The sequence below is a fragment of the Balearica regulorum genome, chromosome 7 (assembly GCF_011004875.1).
Source record: "Balearica regulorum gibbericeps isolate bBalReg1 chromosome 7, bBalReg1.pri, whole genome shotgun sequence".
Taxonomy (NCBI): Eukaryota; Metazoa; Chordata; class Aves; order Gruiformes; family Gruidae; genus Balearica; species Balearica regulorum.
In genome coordinates, this window is record NC_046190.1 from 37,975,987 (window position 1) to 37,998,609 (window position 22,623).

The 22,623-nt window shown below is 39.6% G+C and overlaps 1 protein-coding gene across 5 annotated transcripts in view; it reads right to left on the reverse strand.

The window, feature by feature from the left end:
* The window catches only part of PCDH15 (protocadherin related 15), an 872,980-nt gene that overhangs the window by 231,785 nt on the left and 618,572 nt on the right, over positions 1-22,623 (reverse strand). For all 5 annotated transcript variants that reach the window (XM_075759010.1, XM_075759011.1, XM_075759007.1 and 2 more), the window contains 2 exons: positions 18,168-18,278; positions 14,842-15,012 (listed from right to left, as the gene is read on the reverse strand). In XM_075759010.1, the coding sequence (XP_075615125.1) occupies positions 14,842-15,012; positions 18,168-18,278 (282 nt within the window). The remainder of the gene's footprint in view (positions 1-14,841; positions 15,013-18,167; positions 18,279-22,623) is intronic.

Here is a 22,623-nt window from a genome sequence, read left to right on the forward strand (position 1 = left end):
TGGAAGTATTGAATCTACAGTCAAGCAGTGTTCCCATTGGCCAGGCTGATACAGGAGTTTAACATCTGGGATTAACAAAACACCACTATGGACCACCACTCTCAGCTTTGAGAAGAAACATTTACATTTTCTTTACTGATTTTTTTTTTTTTTTAATATACGTACCACTAAATGGGCATTTTTCTACAGTTCAGGCATGGGAATGTCAGCTGCAACTACCTAACACCTGACTTTATTCAAACTGTATCCACCACCATCCTCTTCTCATTAAAGTTTGTCAGCCTGTCAACAGATAAGTTTAGGTAGAGATTTTGTGCCCAGAGCCAGCTACAAATTCTGTATCACCATTATTATAACCACTTTATTATATTGCTTTAACGGTAACATTAACAGTGACATTAACGCCACTTTTAGATTGAAAGTTATAAGGAAAAAATTGGGTTTCCTAGGTGTATTTCAGATGCTTTAATTTTCAACAAATCTATGCAGTTGCGCAGCTATGTCATATGTGTGCACATACATACACAACCTGCAATGCTCACATACATCATCCATAAGCTCACGCTCATATCTTTTTACGGTATAGTGAAATTTTACGTTTAAATGCTTTTCTTCTCAAATCCCAATACTCTTTCGGAACAAAAAGCAGGAATTATTTACAAAGCAAACTCCTACCTATCTAGCCATATGAGCTGCTTTAAACTCAAGCACTGCTGTACAGCCAGAGATACTGATGCAGTCAAATGCAGACTGACCATGTTTTCTTGTTTCAGAAGAGGGCGTTCCAGCTCAGCACGAATTTCCTCATGCTCTAGAGGAAAGACTGCTAGGATTTAAGCAAGGTTTTCTGCAGAAGCTTTATCAACAGCACAGAGGCAAACGTAATCGTGCTGGTAATGGCGATGCTGGGCTGCCCCCTCCCCACCCTACGACTGCATCGTGCAAGCCCACAGCTGGAGGCAGGGAAACACTCTTTGGCACAGCACAACACATTCTCTCTGGCTTCTTCATGTTTTAGACAGGGAGTCAGGACACTGGGGAGAAAGTGAGCCGCTGGGCTGGCATAGCAAGGCTCCTTTGCCTGCTCCCTCCCCGGTGTGATCCCAACATGGACAGCACAGCTGGCAAGGCTGCTGGCCCCTCCAGGGCAAACATTGCCTGGGGAACACAACACCAAAAAGTGGAACAAGGGCACATCTGGACCATAGACTGCAGTGGAACGAGGAGACTCTCAAGTTAGCCTTTAAAGACCAGGGACAACCAAAAAAAAACCAACAGGTAAAGCAGTCCAAGGTGAGCTCTGAGCTGCCATGCCTACATTGCTACCGAGAGCCATACTGGAAATGTCAAGCCTGGCGAGGAAGTCAATGCTGAATCTCATGCCCACAGTTGTGCAACATCACAGAATTGCTGATGAAAAGGTGACAGCAAATCCTGCTCCCCCGTTTCTCTGAGAGGCCCCAAGACTTTGTGGTGATCCAGGGGGAGGCAGCACTCAGAATGCCTCTCGCAGCATCCAAGGGCTAACGCTTCTTCCCCAGAGAAGAAACTCCCTCTGCTACTTCATCTCCCATTACCTGCAAGTGTATTTGCACATATCTGCAAAACCTGAATTGATGAATCACTATTTAATTGAAGAACTAATATAATCTGCACCCTCTGCATTGTGACAAGCAAATGAAGAGAAGAATCTCTCTTCCTGACCCTTAATGAACAGCTAGTTTACAGTTTAAAGGGATAGCCTAGCTATTGAAATGATAATTATCTCTACAAGGATCAGTGTTATGACACAGATGAGAATTTTTCGGAAGTTCACTGATAAAGCATCAGTGCAAAAGTATTTTGTCTAAATGTCAACATTTAAAACCTTTAAATGTTTCTAAATGACATTTAAGGATCAAATAAACTAATACATATGCTTCGTCTTTGACAATAGCTCCACTTCACGCTGTAACAAACACGGTTTTATGAAACAGAAAAAAACCCCAGAAGTGCACATTGTGAAAGTGGCTTTTTTGTCATGGCAAATATCCAAGACAGCATTTAAATCCCACAAGTAGTTAATTGTATATTCAAGATACAGACCGGAGCTCAGAACGAGACAGAGATGGTACTTTCTCAGGCACTCTTTCCTCTCCTGAAGCTCTAGTTCTTGAAGAGAGAAAGGCTCAATCACTTCATATCTGAAATTCCTTAATGGCATCACAGAGAGCAAGACAGTTTCAAATCCCAGGTTGTGGGTTATCTCGCTAAAGTGAGGAATCACATTTTTCTACTGTCCAGACAGCTTACAAAAATAACTACATGAGATCTCATACATCATGTAAAGTCATCTTTGTTATGAGGTAGATGGGTTTTTTTTTTTTCTTCTTAACAAACTTTAAAATGAAAACTGGAGAACGAACACAGAATACAATAGGATGAAACACCAAGATCTCTTCAACTAAGAGTAGGGTGTTTGGCACTTTTTCTACTTCATCAATTCAACAGATTTTTGGCATTGGTTCTACCACACAACAAGGTGGTGGTTTACACTAGAGAACCTGTACTATGGCACACAAACCCACCCAGGATCCCTGCCGGTCTCTCTCAAACATTTTGTGTATTTGATTTATGTAGCTGATGTGCCAGACCAAAGTTTGATTCAAAACAGATCATCTTCATTTCTGAAAGGAAATGACTTCTAATTACAGTTCTACAGTTACTTCTTCCAAGCAAAATCAGGACCTCTTTTCTTCTTAGCTTCTGACAAAGCTATAAGAATTGAATATTTTCCCATTAGTGTTCCTAGTAAGTTACTAACCATGATGATAAATATCAGGCAATTAATGGAATATTTCCATATTTGGAAAAAAGAAAAAAATTATGTATATGAAAAAGTGAGTAATTTTTACGAGTTTATTCCCTCCTTACTCTTGATTATTAAAGGAATCGGATTTGATATTAACTCTCTAAAATTTCACTTTACAGCTGGATAAATATCTAGAAAATGTGCCCTTTTTCAGCCAAATATCCAGCCTAGACTGGGTCTCTGGTTAACTACCAGAGTTCCTGCTCCTCCTGCGCCAGCAAGGGAGCCCCATAGCCACCGTGTATCACAGGTCACTCGATGACTCGGGTGTAGCAATAAACAAAACGTGTTTTTCTCACCCCAACCACAACTTCAAAGATGATCGCCAATGATATTTTTCTTTTCCTATTTCATTTTTAACTATATATTGTCTGAAACTTCACAGTTTTCAGTCAAGCTTGATCCTTTTCCCCTTAAAACCTTCACTTGTGCATTTTGTGCAATTGGAGAGACATGGATTCGATGGATGGACCACGTGGTGGATAAGGAATTGGCTGGATGGTCGCACTCAAAGAGTTATGGTCAACGGCTCAATGTCCAAGTGGAGAACGGTGACGAGTGGCGTTCCTCAGGGGTCGGTACTGGGACCGGCACTGTTCAACATCTTTGTTGGCAACACGGACAGTGGGATCGAGTGCACCCTCAGCAAGTTTGCTGACAACACCGAGCTGTGTGGTGCGGTCGACATGCTGGAGGGAAGGGATGCCATCCAGAGGGACCTGGACAGGCTGGAGAGGTGCACTTGTGCAAACTGCATGAAGTTCAGCAAGGCCAAGTGCAAGGTCCTGCAGGTGGGTCGGCGCAGTCCCAAGCACAACTACAGGCTGGGTGAGGAATGGATTGAGAGCAGCCCTGAGGAGAAGGACTTGGGGGTATTGATTGATGAGAAGCTCAACATGAGCCGGCAGTGTGCGCTTCCAGCCCAGAAAGCCAACCGTGTCCTGGGCTGCATCAAGAGAGGCATGACCGACCAGCAGGTCGAGGGAGGGGATCCTGCCACTCTACTCCGCTCTGGTGAGACCCCACCTGTAGTACTGCATCCGGCTCTGGGGGCCCCAGTACAGGAGAGACATGGAGCTGTTGGAGCGAGTCCAGAGGAGGGTCACGAAGCTGATCCGAGGGATGGAGCACCTCTGCGATGAGGACAGGCTGAGAGAGTTGGGATTGTTCAGCCTGGAGAAAAGGCGGCTCTGGGGAGACCTAATTGCAGCTTACCAGTACCTGAAGGGGGCCTACAGGAAAGATGTGGAGGGACTGTTTATCAGGGAGTGTAGTGACAGGACAAGGGGTAACGGATTCAAGCTGAAGGAGGGTCGATTCAGATTAGATGTTAGAAAGAAATTCTTTACTGTTAAGAGTGGTGAGGCACTGGCACAGGTTGCCCAGAGAGGCTGTGGAGGCCCCCTCCCTGGAAGTGTTCAAGGCCAGGCTGGATGAGGCTTTGGGCAACGTGGTCTAGTGGAGGGTGTCCCTGCCCGCAGCAGGGGGGTTGGAACTAGAGGATCTTTAAGGTCCCTTCCAACCCAAACCATTCTATGATTCTATTTTAAGAAAGATCAGTCTTAGTGAAAACCTAATGCATATAAATCATGCTCAACCGATTGTTTTTTCACATTATTAAAAAAGCCCATGTGTCTTCCTGTTCTATCTTTCAATGAAATCCACTATTCTCCCCTCTTTTCCGGTATGTACCAAACATATGAGGCAGGATCTTGACCACAGTAATCCCACATGTAAAACAAGTTTCCTGTACTCAGAGAGAACTGTGACATATCACTTTATTCCTACCCATAGTCATCAGCTCTATTTCTGAAACACAACTGGGTTAAAATCACCAGCAGGAAAGTATCTTTCAGATTACATTCACTTATTCTGCAGCCTTGCTATAATTTTCTCAACCAGAAACAGTGCTTTCAATAACAGAAATATCTGGTTTCTTTAAACATTTTTTACATTTTATAAGTCAAGCGCACGGATTTGTTTGCTCTTGAAGTGAAAAGCAGCCAACTTAACTTCTCTATCAGAAATACATCTATATTTAAAATCACAAGTTAATCTTCGATACTGAACCGTGACTGTCCTGCCTGATCAATACATCAAGCAAGTGAAGTGCTTGCCTGCCTGCTAAGAGAGATTATAGAAAACAATTCTCAGGTTCACGTATTCACATATTAAAGTTACTGACAATTCTTTTTTAATTAGCCATGCTGTCTTGGTATACTCCCAAACACATAAAAATTAATTACCTGTAACATCGCATCTTTGTAATTTAACCTCTTCATGCTTCACTACTTTTCAGTGACATTTCCTTTAAAAAAAAAAAGGCTCTACTTATCAAGAGACTGCATATGGAAGACAGACAATCAATCGTAAAAACGGAAAGGACAGGGAAAAAATCATAGCAGAAGACTTTAGAACACCTTTTACGGCTCCTTATCATGCACTAGCAGATAATCAATAGCTTATCAAAGCTGTCTATTTTGACTTTGCTGAAAGAATCATTTCCATAGAGTTAATTCAAAATCATCGCTATCAACTTATATAAAAAAGCCTATCCTAGTAAATCTACTGCTAATGCTACTGCTTGGTTAACATTGTCCATTACCTTGAACTTACTATCAATCTGGTGACCTCTGTATGGCTGCAATTAGAGTGAAAAAAGTGAAGAAAAAAATTGCACATGAAAAGTTTATCCATAAACTTTAAAGGGGAAACTGCACCCAAGAGAGGATTTTATCATTGCTTTTGAATTGCTTTCCCAAAGCAATTCGAGATTGCCTATCAGTTCATCATGCATTTATGATTAAATTTAATTAGAAAAATTGCTATCTGCTGCTCAACTATACTGCAAATCACTTGGCCATAACAATTTGCCTTTTTCAATGAAAAAAAAATAAAATATACCGACAATTGCATACGTGTCATGGAAATCAATCTTCATTTTCCCTTTCCTAATCTGAGTTTCAGGTTTTACCTAAATTGCTAATGAAAAATTAATACCTGAGAAATGGGTCAATTTGCTCATCTTGCAGCCAGTGGCAAAGGGACTATTCAGAGCCTCAGACAGGAGAGAGATTCTTTTCTCATTTACTGAACAAGCAACAACTCAAGAACATATAGATACCACTGTAATTTTTAAAGCGTTTATCTGGTTAGTTCTTGTAGCATGGCTGAAGCGACACCACCAGCCTGTCTACCAAATCATAGACTGGTTTGGGTTGGAAGGGACCTCAAAGCCCATCTAGTTCCAACCCCCCTGCCATGGGCAGGGACACCCTCCACTAGCCCAGGTTGCCCACAGCCTCATCCAACCTGGCTAGTAAATACACAGCAACTCATTCACCTTACTGCTCAACAGTTGACAGCACACGCTATCTTTCACCACAGATTTTATTCTAATTGACACCAATTGCCAGGCTTTTTCTAAATAATAATTCTAAGATACAATAATGTAACAGAATAATATACAGACAAGAACGTACATAAACCTTTTAGTAGCAAGTAATGATTTGCCAGTGCTATTTAGTCTAACATTTGCTGAGAAACAGGAGCATGTGTGAAGAAAAGGAAAAATTATTATGGTGTTAAATATGAGTTCATACAGAAAGCTGGACAACCGATGCATATAGTAAAACCAAATAGTTAACAGCCTAGATTATAATGTACAAGAGGGCCTGATTTTCTATGCTCTGGAGCTACTACAGTCATTAGAGAATGGCTGCAGAAATGTTAAACAAAACATAAGCTTTTACCTTTAATCATTTGTGGTATAGACTGTATAGAAACTCTGAAATAACAGCTGTTAGAAGCTGATGATCTCAACTAAACATTTATTTAAAACCAAAGCATGCTTATGCTTATTTTTCTTTCCTATGAAGCCCTGAAACCATGAGATACGAAGAACATAAATACAAGGGAGATCCTCAGGCAGCATGAAGACAAAGTCAAAGATGAACACAGTCCATTTAAGAAGGAATTTGCTGCATTCTATCCATTGATTACCGAGAAAGGCACATCTGAATTCAAAGCTCAGTTCCTAACATAGGAAGAGATAAAGAAACAGAGGGAAAAACCAACAAAAAACTTCTATGCCAGAAAGAGACGGAGCATATCTACTGGGCTAGGCAGCAAGTCGTGCCTCTTATCAACAGCCCACCTACTTCCCTAGAGCACCCTGGCATACCTCCAATTTCAGCCTAAGTCTCAATGCCAGGTACCACTGCAGAGCTGGACACTGCCTATTCAAAATGCAAAGTCATTTCTTTCCTTACCAAAAATATTTGCATGAAGAGAAACATGCAGTTCTCCTATTTTCTCCGGAAGCCACCAACCCAAGCTAAACCGGAAACATTCCATTATGCCAGTAGACAGAATTGTGCTCAGTCGTGGTCTCATTCCAGGATGAAGTGTAAATATGATCCCCTACAAGAGCATTTAGCATCGCTCCCCAAAATTGGATAGCATCTATTTTGCTGAAAAAGGAATAATTAGAAACAAATTAAATCTCAAATAATTTCCTGACGCTTGATGCAATTAAATCACAAGCACAGCTCTTAAGACTATACAGGCAGGGTAAGCCAAAGGCTGGCAAACCTCTTTTACCATGTTTCAATAAAAGATTCCAAATCTTAGCAAAAATAAGGCCGAGGAAAAAGAGGCTTGTTGAGATGTAACTGCTTCAGAAACTAACGGCTTCCTAAATTAGCCATGAATATTAGCAGTTTTGAATGTACTGTATCTAACCAGGAAAAAATTATTTTGCAATAAAACCTGGCAATCTAACTTGATTTTGTAGCTTTATGCTGTCTGACTGTCAGTAGGGATAAATTCACCCCCATGCACATTTCACTTGTAAGCATGACTGCTTAAGAAAAGGCAAGAAAGAAATCACCTCCATTAGGGGTAAGCATTCCTGCCTTTCTGTGAAATTTTATCCTTCAGACAAATAAAAAAGGTACCTTCCTCATACATTTGTAAGGTTTTTTATTACAGTTGATTTAACCACACATATTTACTTCAAGTCAGACTAAATTTTTGTCAGATTATGAAGACTGGATTTCAGTGCCACAAAAAAAAATATCTTAGCATCTGTATGGAAGCTCAAGCTGAGCTAGCAAGTTACTCTCAAACCACTGGAAAGGTTATTTGCTCTTGGTTTGCATAGTAGATACCTGTATAATATGTCTTCTGTGGGTAGGTATTTCCCATAGCAAAAAAAATAGAAATAAAAACAAAACAAAAAAACACACCAAAATCTAAAAAAAACCCCAAACAACCCAGACCATTTGAGGAGATTTATCCTTTGACTAACAGCTGTCGCTATAGCTGAGATGGGGAGATGTTGTTTCCAAAAGTTTCAGACACTTTTCGGTACAGTTATTTATGTTGCATTAATGTGGGATTTGTTTATTTGTTTTGTTGCAAGTTTTATATTAATGTGTGTCTATAAGAATATTTCCAGGTTTTCAGTTTGGAAGGAATTGCGATTTGTACAGTCAGGATGGAACTGCAATGAAATTGCTTTAGAAAGGATTGTTAAGTGGATGTCATCCTCAAGTCCAAAGGTACTGAAAACCCAGCACATCCTCTGCAATGTTAATCAGCTATCAATAATGAGCTTAGAACGGATTTGTAGAGAGCTGATTAAATGTGGTTACGTACGGAAGTGTCCTGTGCTCCCAACACCAGCCCCACCCACTGACTTCAGTCCTCCAAATTCCTCTTTTCTTCTCCACTGCAATAAAACTAGCCTTTCCTGTACTGCTGCAACCTCCGTTCCCTCCTACAGCACTTCCATTTCTCACATCCTGAGAATGACCCATTTCCTCCATATCCCATGGTCTCCCTGCTGCCCAGAAGGTGCTATAAAGGGTCAGTTCCCCAAACAACAAATGCAAATAATGGCCAAACAGCAATACACCAGGGAAGCCAGCATGAAAGTTAGTTTACTGCAGCCGCTACAGTACGTCACCGTATGATGCTGAGCTAGAACGCTGCAAGGGAAGGGAAAATGGCTAGGAGAAAAACCTACTGTGATTGCCCCTAGAGCCAGAAATGAAAAGATAAAAGGCAAGCTCTAAAAAGCACCTGTCATTTTTGACATAACTATCAGTCTGATGCAAAACACGTTTTTTCACTGCTAACTGGGAACTCTTCAGGTGATTCTGGATTCCAAGAAAGATGTGCTTTCTGTCAAGATATATTGAGGATTTGATGAATTTACTGTATAGCCACAATTCTTAGTATTATGATCGTTTATTATGCTTTGCATATATGAAAGTCAATGAACTTTTTTGTCCCCTGCATGAAGTATTCAAAACCTTTCTCCTCGTTAAAAAAAACCAAAAAACATTGTTGTAGTGATCAGAAAAGACTCTGCTCAGTTTTAAATATAGAACATATAATGACCTAAACTTTGCAATAAAAAAATATTGTAACTCTTTATTTCTGTGACAGTAAAACTCTTCATTTCACCTTACCATCAAAAGTCTGCAAATTCCAGTTTCAAAACTATGTGTTACAGGATGCGTGCAGTGCTCTTCAGGGACGACTCGCTCCCTGCCTGATCAAGCCAAGCTTTTACCCAGCAGAATTATAATAGCACCTCGTAAAAGTTCAGTTTTCTTCCCTTGAATCCAAACCAGTCTAAAGTAGTCCTTCCTGCTAATAAAAGTTTGGGGACTTCTAAGGGCATGTCCTCCTCTTCAGTGTCTTTTACCTCCCTCAACCACACTGTTCTTTGGAGAATTTTTTTTTATTTATGTGTTTTTATTTTAGGCTTTCATCTAGCAGCCCTCTGCTCAGAGTCATCTCCTTGAGTCTCTCCTCAACAGGGCAGCTGAGCCCTCAGACTTTGTAAGGTCCTGGCTGACACAGCTCCTAAGGATATTGAGGATAATTAGTACAGAAATAAATACTTTCCATGTAGAAAGATACATCAGCAGTGCATTAATAAGCAATGTCTCATAATGCAGCTAGGTGTTTAAAGTGCTGAATCTTCAATCAGTACAAAGAAAGCCTCGTAGGTGTCATGGAGTACATTAGTGTTCATGTGGACTGACAATTACCCTATGGAACCTGATAATGAATCAGTTTGTTGCAAAACTATTCCAGTAACTGATTAAATAAACCTAATCTATATTTTACTGCTAATTGGCTTTGCTTCTTTGCACGATGATAGAAAAAAATTGAGTACAGAAATGGACGAAACCTTCACAAAGTAATCATGACAAGAATAGACCGAAGGGGAAAGGAGGAGAAATTATCTTTCCAATGTTACGAGATGTTCATGAGGTTATATTTTTCAACTCTGTTTCATGACTTGCATGTACTGTTGATAAATAATAATTTACTGAAGTCTTCCTGAGACAATGGGAAAAAAATTACTTACCAGAATTGATCAGACACAGAAACACTAAGGCAAGTATAAAACTCTCTAACAAAAAACCCACCCCAAACCAACCAAAACCTAACAAACACCACAGGTTTTCTCAGAAACGGAAATTTAGTTAACACCACCACATTCATTCCTAGAGAGAAAGCAGGATGGTGACGGGGAAAAACACGCAGAAGTACATGGATCAATTAGCAAACACAGGAGGTTCATACATGCATCCTTTCATCTAGCACAGACACCTCTCTCCTTTTCGTTATAAGGCAATATATTTGCCTTGTGGAACTTGAATTTTGAAAGGTTTATGCTAGCTCATTGTAAGACATCACTGAAGCTGTACTTTGCATTCCCCTGCAGGAAATGAACTCAAAGAATTTGCACATCTATTATGAGACAGAACTTCAAACAATGACTTTGAGTGCTGTCTTATCGTGGGCTTTGGTGTCTTTTCTGCAAGATAATAATTTTTGCAATGATTATTAGAGGACTCAAAACTCAGTAGATTTATTTCTTTTCCCTCCTAGTCTGGGAACTTGTCAAGCAGCTTACTCCATCACTGTCATGGGCACTGAATCAGACTCAACAGGTAGCATTTCACAAGCAAATTACTACACAGGGAAGCAATACGTAATCTAAGGTGTGGATTACAGGCTGTTAACTTGGCTCTGTTTCCGGCCTTGAGCAGTGGTGAGGCACTTTAGCCCTCACTTACCACTCACCTACCACAGGATTAAGTGATCAGAAGAGCTAAGGTGCTACAAAACCATCCGAAGTTTGTTTAATCTGAACTATGAGTTTCTGCCTCCTCTACAAAGGTGCAAGAGCACCTCACAAGCATTTGGTATCAGACACACTGATGGCTAGATGACCTTAGCTGTGATCGTAGACCTAATGAGGCCATCGTAGCAATTAATTACAGTAGCTCATTGATGGCACTGCAGAAGTGACACCGGCAAACCTAGGCAATCATCAATGAAGAACATCGCACCTTGTGACAAAGCTCAGTTGGTTACAGCAGCACCTGGCTGGCCGAGAAGGTACTAACTATCGTAACATTTCATTCTACAAGCATACGCAGAGAGGGCTAGCAGATAACCTTTGGCTCTGCTCAGAAGATCTGCAGCTTTGGGGGAACTGACATTATCTCTGCAAATGCAGAGACACACAACAGGTTTGTACATGTGTATAAACAGTAATTATACAGCACTCTGCCCAGCCTGGAGCAGATTTAAAAATATTATTAATATTGCCACGAGTCAGACCAACTCTCAGAAGGCATAGTGTAAACCTTGATATTGTTCTTCAGGAAAATAAATTGCTTCTCTGGTAACGCAGAGATCCATTAGTTTTGCTGGCCTCTTCCGTCTCCGCCAGCCAAAGAATCATAGAATCACAGACCATAAACAAAGCACACGCTGTATGGATTCTTCACTGCCAATGCGTCCAACTGCTTTAGAGCATCTAAGGGAAAGAAGCTTGGAAAGGAAATAGGATTTTTACCTCAGTAAATTTAGGGATGGAGGCCAACTAAAGCTAAGCAATTGTGCAAGATTGAACAAAAATATTATTTTTACCCGTTACATTAAACGCTTTACTTTAGGGGTCAGCTCAGTAGGCATCTTGCCCTGTAAAGCAGGACTTCTTTTTCAAGCTACTGCTTCTGAATAATTCATACTTCAATGCTCTTTGTTCTGGATTCATTAATATTCCTTCTCATGTTCATTGAAAAATTAAAAAGCAAATAAAAAATGACAATGCTAGACTAAAAGTAGTCCTTTAACCTATGCAGTGGCTACAATTAAAAAAATTTCAACAAACAGCATTCTATTCTATTTGCTACACCCACTGGAAAACTCAACACCTACTGTGTAGTAAAGATTAATCTTTAAAAAAAAAACAAACAAAAAAGAAAAAAAACACAGCTGGTGCAAGACAGTTCAGATAAATCATTCTAAGGAGTATATTGGCCACTATCAGCTTCTGTATAACCTGACATCATAGTCATAGTCTTACAGCATTACGGACTCAGATAGGGCTTATCTACGTGGGGTAACACAACTGTTTCACACTGCGCGGAAATCTCCAACCTACGTCTGAATGAGGCCCTCTGCCCAGGCCGCTTTGCTAGATCAGAGCATCGCGCGAGTCCCACTGTCAGCCTCTGGCTCGACCAGACAGCTCAGGCTTCTCTGCCTTTTATTATACTGCTGTTTGCAGGACAAATGTAATACGTGTCTACTAGCTGAATCTTTTTAGCTACCATCCATATCTTTTAAATGAATTATATTTTAGAAGTCAAGTAAATATTTGAGATACCAAGGTAAAATTTTGAGTTCAAACATCCCTCTTCCACTCTCTTTTATCAAAACAGCTGCAGTGCTACAAATAGATAAACAGCAAATAGCTGGTAGTTTATCAACAGAACCTGTTTCTCATTTCATAGATCCGATTTCTCAAGGTGCAGTTTGACGCAAAAAAGCCAAAAAGCAAACAAAAAAAAGCTGACACCTGAACAGATTGTAGCTTAAGAAGTTGAATGAATACATACATTTTACAACTCAGCACCTCATCACTAGCCAGACTTTTCCTAGCCTAGACACCCTCCTTGGCAGACACTGCTTTGTCTTCCAGCACAGCATACGTGCCTGACCAAGGGCAGGGATGAAGACAGAGCTGGATTCCTTCCATCTGTGAGAGCTGTATCAGGAAAATTATGTGACTTCCATTATACCTTAAGGTAACCAGACTAAAAAAAAAAAAGCAAGGTAATGACCAAACACCAGTTATTCAAAATTTTTGCCTCACCTGCCTCTGTACTAAAGATCTATCAGATCTGTGCTAACACAATGGGGTCATACTCTGTCATCCTCCACAGTCTGGGTACCCCAGTAACCCTGATGAGGCCACATAGTCAGCTGCAGAATAACTAGTGGTTGCCCAGTTAACTGAAAATGACACTGACCCCAAGCCAAATTAATGTAAATTTTAAAATAAAGAGTTTATTCAGAGAGTCCAAAACAGACAACACAGTTGCCAAGGGTTATCAAATACCAAGGTGTAGAAGTGAAAAAGAGATATGAGTAAATCAATATAATAAGGTTAAATCTTCCTTGTCCCAACTGATTTGCTGCTGTCAAAAGCCGAATATCTCAAGGCTCCAGTCTTGCTACAGCTTACAAATCAGGTTGCAGTTGTTAGGAAGAGCTCTTCCGGCAGAGAGAAACACCACCTCCTTTGGAGGTGCATGTGCCCTGTAATACCCAATCTTCCTCCAGACTGACTTACATCACCTCCCTGAAACTTGTTCTAACCCTTCCTTATCCAGAAGGCACATTAATCACACATCTTGACTACAATAAGCCTTATGTCACCTCCTTGAGATTGTACTGGTTATTAAACCAGACCTTGTACCATTAACCTGTGCAGAAGCAATTGATCAACTGCTGTATATTGGACTTTATTTCAGCTGTTCCTAAATGGATAAAACAACCGTGAGACATTTTGAAACTTGCTAAAAGCATCATCTGAATCAACCAAGCACGGTGGCAGCAGTGCTTGGCATCCTTGCTCAAGCATATTTGCAGCGGGACCCTGAGGGCAGACAAAGCAGGAAAACCAGGACAGCAAGACGAGTAAGGCAGAGAACAGCAGGAACCTTCACACTTACAGTCTTAACCTCCCCTGCCTCCTGGTTGGGGGAAGTGGGACAGAGTGTGTCCCACAATAAACAAGCCATGATCTTAACGTCAATATTTAACGTTATCTTAATGTCATCTTAATGTCAATGTCAATTGGGTGGGGTAATACCTAGTGATTCAATTGGTTCTTCCTTTTTATATTCTTAAATACATGAATCAAAGGTCATACGTCAATACCAACTGAGAAATTCATATTTCTGTTTCACCCACCACAGAGATGCACATCTCCATTATACCAAGCAGCAGTTCTCCTGTAAGGAAGGGAGTCGGCACCGCCTTGCATCAAGAAATGATACAGCTCTCACCTCTTCCTTTTGTGATTCACTGTGCACACTCCACTATGAAATGAGCCTTACGCTGACCTTTATCTCCGACTGATACGTTAACTGACACACTTAGTACAAGCATCTACATGGGATAAACACATGTTGCTCTTCAGTGCCTCTTGACTGAAACAAGATAATAGCAACAAATAGTCTTTTCAGGGACTAATGACTAATGCTTCCTTTTCGAGGCAGGAGGGGAATCTTTCTCCTAAGGTCTGTAACAATCCTGAATGGAATAACATGTCAAGTCCCTTCTGAAAAGTGCTTCTTCAGGATATTTTGAGAGTGAAACATAGACGGATCAGGAAAAGCAATTCCACAATTTACATCACTTCAGCGAGACTCAGTCCTTGTAGTGAATGAGCAGTTTGCCATTGTATCAAAGCTAGAATTTCACCATCTATTCCTATAGTAAGTATATCTCACCTTGATTTTCTTTTCTTTAGCACATACAACGTGGCACAAAGCATACATGACTTTTCCAGTTACACCTCTCAATTGCGTCCACAGAAAAAGATCACAGTTGCTTGCAAAACAAACACGTAAAACTTGCAAAAAATCAAGAGGACTTACAGGATCGGTCAGTTCTGGCAAGCTCGCTTGATAGGTGAGAGGTCTACAGTCACGAGTGTTATTCACCAAGACACAAGGAAGAAACATTGGTCCCAAATCATCCCCATCAAGCACGTCTACTGTCAGGGTGGTTGTACTTGTCCTTCGCTCATTAAGATTTTGGGCTCGATCCTATGGAGTAAATGAGTTACATTTGGTGAGTCTTTTTGAATTCAAAAATCTACAAAAATGTTTAAAGTTAAAGCTAAGGGCAAAACATATAAAAACCATAATTATACAGGTTCTAGGAAATAGCTCATTACAGAAACTTCAGCCCCAGAGCTACAGCTTTTAATTTCATAAAGGCTCAGAAATACAATTAAGAGGTAAAAGTTTACCTCTTGAATTAAGAAATACTGCCAGACATCTATCACTCAGAAGTAATACAGTTTTGAGAAATTAATTCTCAGGAAATGTATGAAAAGAAGATATGTCTTGTTAAATTTATAAAAATGCAGCATATTTGTAGAAGATAACAAGTCCCTCATGCCTTACTTATAATCTGAAACGCACTCTTACGTTACCTTGTGTAGCTCTACCAAATCCTATCTATAAATGAAAGGACTTTCACTTACAGAAATGGAAAGCATAAACTGTAACTTTTTCTCTTCTAATTGCCAGTGGAGAAGCCCTGAACTTTAATGCTCAATCCACCTCTGTATGCCACAATTTAAGAAAGATTTAGCACCTCCCTTCCCCAACACAAACCCCCCCCCAAACCCAACAACAACAAAAACCCCAACAAAAACAAACCAACCAAACAAAAAAAATTAGCCAGAGGACAGCAATGAGATTGGTCTAATATCTCCAGACAGTACTCCATGTGGAAAACCAATTTGTCTAGAGAATGAGTTATACCATTCATGTCTTAAAGGTTGAAGAACACTTTTGTCAACAATAAAGCAGTTACAATGCTGCACCCAAAAAAGTCTCCATGCTGCACAACAGGGTCTTTTCAATGTATCATGATTTGGGTTTTGTTGCTTTTTTCTTTTAAAATTCTCTGGGTACATGAGACACCATTGACTACTGCAACTTCTTTATTGTCTCCTGTTTTTCTTTCCAGATGGTACAAAATAAAGCTACGCTTTCCCGAACTGTGGGAATCACCCGGACTATTTTTATACACTGAACAATGTACACACTGGCAACAGTTCACCTTTTCCTTCTTCTTTTGTTATTATAGTGAAGAAACAGTGGACTATCCAATATTATTTTTTTTTTGAAACAGTCAAAAATATTTCCATTTTCACAGAGGAACTGTTGCGATAGCTTTTCTTTACAAAAATAAAATCCTACGGGGGGAATATAGGCCATTAGCTACGTCCTTCCCTCCTGTCTAGGATAATATTGACAGAAAAAAGTGATTTTTTTTTTTTTTTTTTAAAAGTATTTATGCTGTTTAAAGTCATCATCTGTGTAAGAGGAATAGGTCATTGCTCTAAATCAGATTGGATACATATATTTTTCCTGCTTTGCAGTCTACTCAGTTCTTGGAACTGTTTTACATTTACAGTTACTAAATACAGGAATTTCTGCATTCAGCTTTCTTCATGGTCAATGATGAAAACCAATACAAACTACAAGGAGCAGCCTTCATCATCAGCTAATCTTTTTTTACATTCCCCCATTATGTGCCTTTGAGTAATACTGGATCAAAGCACAGATACAGAGTAATTAATTTCATGTAGTACCTTCAGGATGCAAGAACAAGAAACGATCACTGCTAATCAGTGGAACAGAAGTATGATCGCATAGTACATATAACACAGTTAAATGCAGCTTACAATATTTTGTAAAATAAAAAAACAATATAAAAGGGTGCACAAGAGACAAACTCCTAAAAAAGCTGGGATATAGAGCTTATAGTCTTTCTCTGAGAACTGGTTTCTCATCTGTGAGCACTCAAAGCTTTAGTGAGCTCAGTTCCCAACTGAGTATGTTCAAGAAAAGACATGGCCTCACAAACCATTTCAATCATGCAAGCTGCCCCATTACGTATAAACATGAAACAGGAGTTATCAGCACAGCTCTCATCCCAAACCCAGTATCACAAAGACGACGATTTACTGTGTAAAGACGTATATTGAAAGGAATCAATACAAGATTTCTTTGTAGTACTGCCACTATGTATCCCAAGCTGTGCCTTCACCAGTAGCTGCTGCAGCGTGGCAGCGCTCACGCAAGGTGCTTGCCTTTCTTGTGAAAAATGTGACCTGCTCAACTACCCCTAGGAGCGCAGCACCTCGTGAAACTCACAGCTCTGACATCAAAAGAAAAGAGCTGAGACTACGCAGCAGTGATCTGCAGAATAAATTATTGATAAAACAACAAGTCAAATCAGTTCTGAGCCTCCTGTATTCCTGTTCAAGAGATCAGCAAGTTATGTTATCCAGGTACAATGACTTGGTCTAATAACCAGGAAGCATTTTTAGATATAGCTACATGCAAAAAGCACTAAGACGCCCCCCCACCCCCAGCCTATCTGCTCTTGGGGGAATGCTAAACATGCCACAAAATATATAGGAAAGTGGATTGTAAAAACGTATCTACAATTCTGTGTCAGAAAGATGACAGTAACAGAAATGTGTGAATTCAGGAGCAAGGTATCTAAAGTTACTTCAGAGCATTCTCATTTTCCCACAAATGAAGCAGTATCACAACAGAGGTAAACAACAGAGGAAAAGTTTTCATTGCAGCTATTGTCAGAAGGACAAAAAGAGAAAAAAGCTTTCGTAGCCCTCAAGGGCACCAAAAAACTTCTCTGATGACAGATATATTACATATAGTTTAAACACCACTGTTGTTCTTGGTATGCATAATCCACTGCCAGTGACTGTAAAAATCTCTATATATGCTTGCAATAGGACTTGAAAGAAAAATCATCTCTTTATAGGAAAATGCATTTCAAACCTGAAGGATACAACTAAATTGCATCCATTAAACTCATCTGAGATTAAATTAGCATCACTAGATTTGTTAGAAAATGAACACTTCGTGACACTTGAATGCACTTTTCTGCATGGGCTGTACTTCGGATTTGCAACTTGTTACTTGGGCCAAAAAGGTTGTCTTGTCACACACACGGAGCGAGCTTTTTTAACCAGTAATAATATGTCTAAGCTTTCAACAACCTAGATAAATCTTAAATAAGGTCTTCAGCAGAAGAATATTATCAAACCTGATATTTCAGCGAGACTTTTCCTTTCCTTGGAAAAATCTAAATCTGCAAACTAAAATCCCACCAAATCAGTGGCATAAACGGCCATTAAGAGATCTATACTTACATTTGCTTGAACAATGACAAAATAACGTGTCTTTTCTTCATAATTTAGTCTTTCCCGTAGAACTACTGCTCCGGATAAAGTAAGAGGAATATCAAAGGTCCTGTTGGAAGTCTGCAAAAGTTAAAACAGTATGATACAAATGAACATGCTTCAAAGTTAAAACGCATTTCAGATAGGCCACAACGAGATGATTGATTAGATGGTGTACCAAAATTGCATATGCCTTCCAGATTTAAAGTTTTCTGTTTTCCCCCCACCCAATTTACTCCCTAAGAACCCCAGAATAAATAATCTGTACGTAACAGAACTCTCTGATTCTTTGCATATACCTTATTGCTTCCAACCACAAACTGAAGTCTAACTATCCTGCTTCTTGCAGATTTGCCATGCTGAATTTCCAGTGGTGTGCTCAGAAAAGCTTTCCCTCTTTGTCAGCTGAGAGTTCAGGTCTCAGGTCAGTTTCTACAGTTTGGCTTGCCTTCATCTATTTTTTTCCTTACTATCGTAGAAAGTATCAAGCATTAGAGATCAAGAAATCCACATCATTGTACTTATGTTCACTTTATTCTGGCTTTCACGACGGCAATGAAGTAGTAAACGTGGAGAACAACAACGCTACGCACTCAGGTGCCCGCTATGCACATGTTCATACACTAGTAAATTCAGGTTTCAGGGTAAATCAGGTGAAATTCAATTTGTCCTGCGTATTTGCTTAGACAGACAGAAATTACAAAGCCGTGGCACCGAATGGCAGGAGGGTACTGCGCTGGGGTGCGCACACCTTTAAACGATTCACTTTGACACACGTTTCTAATGTGAGATCCAGTTCCAATTCTATTATCAAATTAATCACATCAAAAAAATCCTTCCATGCTTCAATCTACCAAATGTAGAATACAGTTAACATTTAAGTATGTTGAGTGGGTAACAGCAATACAATATTCCAAAATCTATCCACAGAAAACACTGCAGAGGTAGAGAGTACTGTTCTTTCCTTAGTTAACAGAACAAGGCCTTTTTCCTGTAAAAGTCAAACCATCTGCCAAAATTGCAGTTTGTTTTTCAAAGAAATAGTAACGATTGTTAAATTCACTATGTTGCAGATATTTGTGGTGCGCAAACAGGATTGGAAAGTACATCACATAGTCTGCTAAATAACTGGAGACACTGTTTGCTTATGTCTGAGTTTGGCACTGGTCATTTGAGATAAATACATAGTTCCAACTGGGAAAAAACTGGTAACAATATATATACCGAGGCAAAACAGGTAACTAGAAACAGACTCTCACTGTGGGAAGAAGGAAGACCCAAGTAGGGCTGGGTTGACAGCTTTTGCCCCCCTCTTCCCTTCTTTTAATGGTATTTGCACAAACAAGCAAGCAGGTCATGAACTATGAAGTTATGGGTAATATCTTTGACTGCTGTACAAGATGATGCCATGTGTGCACGCATGCACACGCAAACACACATATATGTGCCACTTCTAATTCACCAGGAAGATTCTCCTAACTGCTTTAGCCCACCTAGCTCTGATTTAAAAGGCCAGACACAGCTGGAAAAGACTGCAGCTGAGGATCAGCCAAGGCACTCTCAAAGTAACTGCCCTTTTCTTGGCAGATCTTGGCATGGGGATGCACATAAGCAGAACTGTACTATCTGAACCGTTAGGAAGGATCAGCACAATTTCAGCAAAAAACTTTAACCTCTTCCCAAACTGTTTATACCTGGAGTACCCTCTGGCTCCAACACAGCACAGAAATGCAATCGTTCAGCGGTGATTTAAAGCTGAACTTCCAGTCATGAGTCACAGCTCCTGAAGGTACCACATCAGATCAACCCTGTGATCCCCCTGCAAACTCCATTTCTGCTGCAACCCCAACGGTAATGAAGCTCCAAGGCAATTAAAAGATGTGCACAGCACCATCACATCTCAATTGCATTTCCATCCAACACTGAAATGAGCCAGCGCACACTGGAAGTCGGGAAGATCAAGATCCTGCTTTGTCAACTGCAAGAGAACAAAACCAGTTCTCCTCTCACTTCAAAACAGAGACAACAAAATGCTTTGGTACAGCAGTCTTCACAACTTAGAACATTTGTCAGCCCATCGTCTTGAATATGGGCCGACAAATTTAAAATGGGGAAAGCCGCCAGGATAGCAATTCAGTTGACTCCCCAGAGAGTTGGTATGTGAAAAAAAATCAGTATAGCAAAAGCATTCTGCGTATTCCCCAACTCCAGATAAACTCTAATTTTTTAATTTTGAATCCTCACCAAACACAAGACAATGAATCTCAGTAAAATCAGCTAGTAAGGACAGACTGCCGAACTTGTTTTGAGTCTTAGTAACCTTCAGGTATAAATAGAGCCCTCCGGGATGTAACAATTCACTCTGCATTAGGAGACAAAATCTTTTGGGCAAGTTAATTGACTCGATCCCTAGCTTTTAATGGCTAAGAGAAGTTTTATGGCATTCCTTTACATGATAGCTACAGCCCAGCCCTATGTCAAGTATGATTTGCATCCGTTTTTCTACTTGGCTTTTGTGTATCTTCCCAATTAAACAACAAAATAATGAAGTTAAATTGGATTTCTAGCAAAACACCTCTTGGTTTTACTTTTTTTTTTTTTTTGAAATGCCTAAATTAGTCTACAGTGAAACTTATGAGCTATAATCAGTCTGCTTTTTCTAAGGCAGGAGACTGTCACTGATGTCAAATAACACTGCAGGCAACTTCATCACACAATATTGGGGGATCCCAGAAGAAGAAAAATACAGATATTTCACACTAAGCTGCACACATCATTTTTGAGCCTGATATTACTGTTTCCCAGGTTAAGGAAGGAAATCCACTCGTAGCAGATATTACGCAGTAACTTTTGGCAACTTGACAGCTGAGATGAAGCAGCTCACAATGATGAAAAGTGATCTCTATCAAGCACACGCACAAAAGGCATCTCTAGGTAAAGCAATATTATGCGCAAAAAGGCTATCTACAGAGGAAAGAATCAGATTTATTTTATCTGGAATACAAAAGTAGTAAGACAAAGACGCAATAAAGTAACTAACTACTCCAAAGAAGTTGTTCCAATCAGGAAAATCCCTCGCTGTTCTTCACAGTCACTGGGAGAACAAGAACAAGTAAGTTTCACTGAGTAAGAGAAGAAAAGTTAAGTTTTAGCAAATGTTTTTTAATTCTTCCTGTGGCAAAACACCAGACCAAGCCACTCAGGCATGCTATAATGTCCTCCCATTAGTGGTTAAGTGAACTGCTGTGCTGAACTTGAGGCCAATGTGGTTGTGGGAGATGCTTTTAGAATCATTTCCCAGGATATCTTTGAGCAATATAATGCTATGACTTAACAGTAAATTAAAAGCAGCTCTTATATTTCACTGTGGTGCAATATATTTTAACAGAAATTATATTTGAAGGGATTTGGATTTTTTATTTATTATTAAGTATACCAACATATTCAATGTCTGCTAAAAAGTTTTCTTTTTAAAAAACACTTTCAATTTTCTAAAGTTATCTGGAGAAAGTATTTTCTGGAAGAGGTATTTTCTCTGGGCCAGCATTTTTCATAGTCTTTACTGAAACAGAAGAAATTATTTGAGCTGTTTTTGTTAAGTACTATAAGTTAGAGGGTAAGAAAAAAGAGTGGAGAGAAAAATTCAAAGCTTGAGTGGTGTTTCTGATTGTGTGAATTTGTAACTGCTTGTCCATTCCTTTCACTCCTTCCTGCCTTCTATTCACTTTTCAAATATTTGTGGTAGTAGAGGAGCATTTATTTATAACACTTCTGTCATGCAAACAGTTAAAAGACGATCTTCACATAACATTTTAGTACTCACTTGGAAAACCCTTGCCTTTGTTTACAAAGTTTAGGAGAGAAACTCTTCAGTCAGACATACCACCAGTACAAAGAACAGCTGAGAACGTAACATGATGAACCCATACATTGCAAGCTAATTATTTTACTCATTTAAGTAGTCTCACTGAAGTAAGTGTCATAACTCGAGTCTGCTCAAGTCTGTGCAATTTAATCTCTAAGAAATGACTGCAAACATTTAAAAAATGAAATCATTCCAAATATACACAACATATAAAGTCAGAAAATTCCCTATCTCCCAAAAACCTAACAACACAATTTCACTTTTGTCGAAAAGACATTGCCTCTTTGCAAAACAATGCTCCCGAGAAAAGGTTGTGGCTAAAGGTGCTGCAAAGTTTCTCAAGAAACCATCTCTGTCCTCAAAATATGTAGATATAATAAGTAAATATTATGTATCTACATATAGCTATGCAAAAATCAACAATTACCCCAGTGAAAAGTAAAGTAGGCTCTTATATCATTAGTTCACACTGAATTATTCCTTGATACTGATTCCTTGATCACTATTCTTCGAACTTCTGCTCCTAAAAAGTATACGCATTAAGTGTAGTTTGGTAGATAC